The sequence below is a fragment of the Berghia stephanieae genome, chromosome 9 (assembly GCF_034508935.2).
Source record: "Berghia stephanieae isolate SIO BIC M18660-M18661 chromosome 9, UCSD_Bste_1.3, whole genome shotgun sequence".
NCBI classification, from domain to species: domain Eukaryota; kingdom Metazoa; phylum Mollusca; class Gastropoda; order Nudibranchia; family Aeolidiidae; genus Berghia; species Berghia stephanieae.
This window is the reverse complement of record NC_088368.1, coordinates 43,234,619-43,240,282: the sequence shown is the minus strand read 5'-3', so window position 1 is coordinate 43,240,282 and position 5,664 is coordinate 43,234,619. Positions and strand designations below refer to the sequence as shown.

General features: G+C 37.2%; 1 protein-coding gene across 1 annotated transcript; it reads right to left on the bottom strand.

The window, feature by feature from the left end:
* Positions 1–2,263: 2,263 nt before the first annotated feature.
* LOC144979250 (putative cytochrome P450 12a5, mitochondrial) lies at positions 2,264–3,621 on the bottom strand. The gene is made up of 3 exons (XM_078925861.1): positions 3,469–3,621; positions 2,626–3,435; positions 2,264–2,569 (listed from the first exon to the last, which is right to left on the bottom strand). Exons 1-3 carry the CDS (start codon positions 3,619–3,621, stop codon positions 2,264–2,266), a joined length of 1,269 nt encoding a protein of 422 aa, XP_078781987.1.
* Between the last annotated feature and the right edge of the window lie 2,043 nt (positions 3,622–5,664).

Below are 5,664 nucleotides of genomic sequence, written 5' to 3'. Positions count from 1 at the left end.
GAAATGTTTATTTATATGGTTAACCTGAAAAACAAAAGAAATCGGAGTAGAAGGAGGAGGAGGAGGAGGAGGAGGAGGAGGAGGAGGAGGAGGAGGAGGAGGAGGAGGAGGAGGAGGAGGAGGAGGAGGAGGAGGAAAAAGAATAGCAGCAGCAGTAAGAAAATGAGAAAGAGGGGGACGAGAGGAAGTAGTCGTAGTAGTAGTAGTAGTAGTAGTAGTAGTAGTAGTAGTAGTAGTAGTAGTAGTAGTAGTAGTAGTAGTAGTAGTAGTAGTAGTAGTAGTAGTAGTAGTAGTAGAAGAAGAAGAAGAAGAAGAAGAAGAAAATACATTTTAATAGGAGTTTACCCCGATTTTAACAGGCTCTGGACATTTTATATTCTTAAAATAAATAAAGAAATATGATAAAAGATAAAAGCAAAGCAATTTGAATTTCTTACATATCAATAGTCTTCAACAGTCGTGACGTCACTTCCTCGTAATGACGCATGGTAACTTAGTAACTGGCTCTAAACTATCGGAACAATGGCGGACGCCCTTATGAAATTCTTCTCCAACGAGCATAAAAGTGTATCCAGAGGAGAAGAACATTATAAATATGATCATGTTTTGACTTTTACACATTCTGATCACAAGACATATGAAAAGTTCTAGCCAGCATGAAGAATAAAAAGTAATGATTTTCTTTGTTTAGAACCAAGATGGCCGCCGTTGCCGGCGACGTGACATCAGACTATTGAATCCAATAGACAGTGGATTTGACACACATCATCGGCGAATCGTCATTTACAAAATAAAAATCATGATACAAAAAGGTGGGTTTCCAATTTAGACTCGAACGCCAATAATGTGTGTGAACTTCTAATATTCTGGGGGAGAACGTTCCAGAAATCCAAACGATTGTGCAAGAATTTTGAGAGATGTTTTCGATTTAGATACGTTTGTCCTTTCGCTAATCGATCTATCGATCTAAGATTTCTACTCTGACAAATAGGTGTGTACAAGTACAACGCCATAGAAATATGGTGGGGTATGACTCTTTTGTATGTTATAGACAACGAAACATATTTTATTGCGATAGACAAGCGTCCTGTCCTAAGGGTAGCAAATATAATTGATGTTGTCCGTTTCATGCAATTGAAACCGGGATAAACTCCGACTCCGTGGGCCGTATGGCTCTGAAGGACTACAACTAAACATAATATTTTATAGTTGATGCATTTCCCAACGGGAAACCAACGCAAATCTTTATGGAAATCAGAAGCAGATGACTTTTTGACATTTTTTTTTCAAACTCGTCTCGCTGTGTTGATGTGTACAATTCGAAGATTTTTCATATTTTCTTTGGGGATGGTAATTTAAGGGAAGTTGCAATAATCCAGTTTGGATAACACTAAGGCATTTATCAAAAGTTGATCTAGACGTCTATGTTCAAAGGAATCAATTATTTAATTTTACTTATTCTTCTGATTTCGATGCGCATGCACTTGATACAGTGTTAACTTGTACTGGCATTGGAAGGTTACAGTCGAAATAGACGCCAAGATTATTTATACTTTGGTGACAGATTCAACAACAGTAGTTTAAAACTTAATCGTTGAAGTGTCAATTTGTTTAAGTATGTTGGGCCTTCTTCTTCTTCAAGTACCAAGTCTGTGCCAGACATCGGTGATCATGGTACACCATTCATCTCTCTGATCAGATAACCTCAGAAAACTAATATTACTCTTCTCTTTCTTCGTTGGGCCTAGCATTAATTAAAATCTCTGTTTTATCATCATTCAACATTGATTTGTTATGATTCATCCAATTCTTGATTTTCATAACGCTTATTCAATCCTATTTATCAAATTACTTAAATCAGTAGCGTATACAGACTCATGAATTCGAGAATCATATACATTCAAATGAAAGGAGCGTCCGAATGCACGTATAACATAATATGAAAGATCGCAGGTACATTGTAAGAAGAACGGGTCCAAGGACCGTGCCCTGGGGTATACCAACATATAGTACCTGGCTGTCTGATTTGACACCATCTACCACGACAGATTGTCTCCGACAAACAGGGTATGATTTAAAACACTCTATGGAGGTCCTATAATCCAAATAAATTCTCAAGTCGAGCCAACAAAATGGCATGGTCTATGGTGTCAAGTGCTGCAGATAAATATAATAGACACAAAAGGAGATAGAGGGTGACATGAAATGGTTAATGATAGACGAAAGGATATATTTTATCAGTGTCCATAAAACCCCAACGAATTTAAGAAGAGCGTTTCTCCACATCCGGGGTGAAAGTAAACTTGAGGGGTTTGCTAGGTTTCCAAAACAGACTAGCCTCGAATTCTGTGTCCCAACTGTCGTCTGCCAAACCAACTGTCGTCTTTTGTAAGAGTTTCGCCACGATGAGATACAACTCATGTTCAAAGAGGCGTCTTCCAGGACACCCACGTTTTCCCATCCCGAAAGGAAGAACGGCCCAATTGTTGTCCTGATGTCCTTTACTAGTACGTCCTCCTTGTCCGTTCTCGTCCCATTTGTTTTGACGTAGCCAGCGTTCAGGCACAAACTCTTCGGGGTTTTCAAAGAGGTTGTCATCATGACGAGCCATTCCTGTATGAACACTAAGGTTTTTGCTGGTACACGATATCCCCCTAGAACAACGTTTTCGGGCAATACCCTCGAAGGCCCAAGAGGAACAAGGCCTCTGCTTCTGTACACTTCCTTCAAACAAGCCTTCAAGTAGGGCATTTTATCCAGATGTTCTTGAGTCACATCCTTATCATCTTTGCCGAGAACGCTGGTGATTTCCTCTCGGAGTGTTTCCTGTTTGTCTGGGTGTTTGGCTAGAGTGTACAGCATAATTTGTAACCCTGCAGCTGACGAGTCAATTGCTGCTGTATAAAGTCTGTCCAATATCAATGCTGCATCGTCCACTGTCAGGTCTTTGAGAATCGTCCTCAGCATGCTTGGTTCCTCAGAATCCAAATTCCCACTCTCTCTCTTGGTGTCTAAAATTTCTTTGGCTTCAGTAACGTATTTTTTGAACATTTTATATAAGTAATTCGCAGCCCACTCAAATTTTCTGTAATCTTTACTTCTGTAAAATCGGAACGCATTTGAACCTCCAACAGCAGTAGAGAATAAAACCTCAAAAAGGTCCAGAGTTGCTTTTTGCATGTCTTTTGTTTCTTCCGATTGAACGTTGTCCAAGAAGCCGAGTCTTTTGTTAAAGAAAGCTGTCCCAGCACTCTCAGCAAAGTATGCCATACAAGCTTCTTCTGTTGTCTGGGATTTCATAAACTCAGTGTCCTTAGTTAATATCTGAACGAAATCATCCGCTACTGGATTCATCATAGGAAGATATTGGGACAACTCTTTGGGCTTCAATAACAACTTCTGTATAGGATCTCGGAGTTTCCACCATTCAGAGCCCTGCAAAGTTGTCACATTGGCTCGTCAATGAGCTCGCTTGTAGTAAACATCGAAAATTTCTAAATTTGGCCGGAAGGGATATTTCCCCTCAGATCGCATCACGGTTGCGATGTCCTTGGGATCGGTGATCATAATTCCTGGCCTGTTCAACAGGAATTTGAAGATTGATCCGTACTCTCTAACCATTTCGTCTAGAAGAAGGTGCACTTGCCCCATTGTGTGATTGCCAAACGGTTTCAGATGGAACATAAATCCTATGAAAGGTATGTTGTAGCTACCGCCAGGACCAGGGAGGGCGTTGAATGGTTTTGCTGTCGCCTTATTATCTGGGTCGACTCTATCAAGTGGGCAGGACTCTGCCTTGGCCGACACTGAGTACATTCGCAATGATGTGATATTTACTTGATGATTTGTCTTGGGTTTCCTCATCCTCAAGGAAGAGATACATCTTGTTGTTCTGAAAAAGGAGAACATTTCCTCCCTTGGATGCAATCAATCTGATGTCAAGAGAAAAAGACAATCATAATACAGAGGTATATATTATTTTAATGACTCCTGCAAAATCACATAATGAGAGCGATGTGTCTGCCAAATGCAATAAAAATGTTGTATAAATAAAAAAATATTTATTTATTTATTAAAATTATTATTATTATTATTATTATTATTATTATTATTATTATTATTATTATTATTATTATTATTATTATTATTATTATTATTATTATTATTATTATTATTATTATTATTATTATTATTATTAATATTATTATTATTATTATTATTATTATTATTATTATTATTATTATTATTATTATTATTATTATTATTATTATTATTATTCAAACAATGTGAGTGAGTATCCTTAACCGTTTATAATCTGATCGTTAAAATTCACTGAAAAACGACACATAAAAGTGGCTTGGTAAGGACAATAACAGCATAGGGCTGAGTGACGTCAATTTCGTTCCTTCTATATGACCATTATGTATTAATAATGAAGAGTGGGCAAGATGTATGCTATTTGCTTCGTGCGAATATGTGGTCTAGTGGTTTGACAATCGCCTTCGGATCGGAAGGTCCTGGGTTCGAGCCTCGCTCTACGCATAGTTGAGTATTTGGAAAAGGCTTTTTACTCACATTCTCTCACCGTACTTGGGTGAAAAATGAGTAATTGGCCGTTATCTGCGTTGTCTCTGTCGGAAACAAAATTGTAATATCGCCTAACAGGCGTCATATCCCGGTCTACATATTAAGGGTTGAATGAATGAATGAATAAATGAATTTATATAGCGCCTATATCCACAATGTGCTCAGGGGCGTTTTACAATATGCAAATAAAACAAAGCAATAAATTGATAATTTAAGCATAAAATATATCATATTTCAATAGCATCAATCAATTTGTAATTTAATTACCACGCACTGTGCTACAAGATGAAAATTTAGGATATCTATTATATTCAGGCCTGATAGAAATGTTAAACATCAAATGATTTTCTAAAGAGGTGTGTCTTAAGTTTCTTTTTAAAATTTTCAAATGTCGGACATTTTTTGAGGGATGAAGACAGTTGGTTCCATAAGACGGGTGTCGCTGGCTAAAAGATCTCTCACTAAAAGACAATCTACAGCGAGGAAACTGGAAGAGATCTTGACCACTGGATCTAAGTTCTCTCTCCGGCACATAGATATTAACCATATTTTGTAGGTATACAGGAGGAAACATTTAAAAGCATAGTACAGAATTTTGAAGATAATTCGGCTGTTAACAGAGAGCCAATGCAAAGTTATTAATATCGGCGTTACATGCTCTTTCACCCCAAAACCAGTCACCATTCTAGCAGTTCTATTTTCCAATTTCTGAAGCTGTCTAAATATATATTTTGGTGACGATTGTAACAGAGCGTTACAGTAGTTTATTCGGTTTAGTACAAATGATGTCATTAATGTTTTGACAGTCTCAGTATCCGAAAGATGTCTAATTCTATAAATTTTATGGAGATGAAGATGACAAATCTGAGCAACTTTACCAACATGAGCGTCCATACACAATCGTGAATCTAAATATCCACCCAAATTCCTGACATTTCCACTATTTACAATCTTAATTTGACTTCCAGCAATGCTCAATAAATCTATTTCTGTTCTTTTCCAGTTATTTCCATAACATCTTATTATTTCCGTTTTATCCTCATTTAACTTTAATTTATTTAAAACCATCCAATCTTT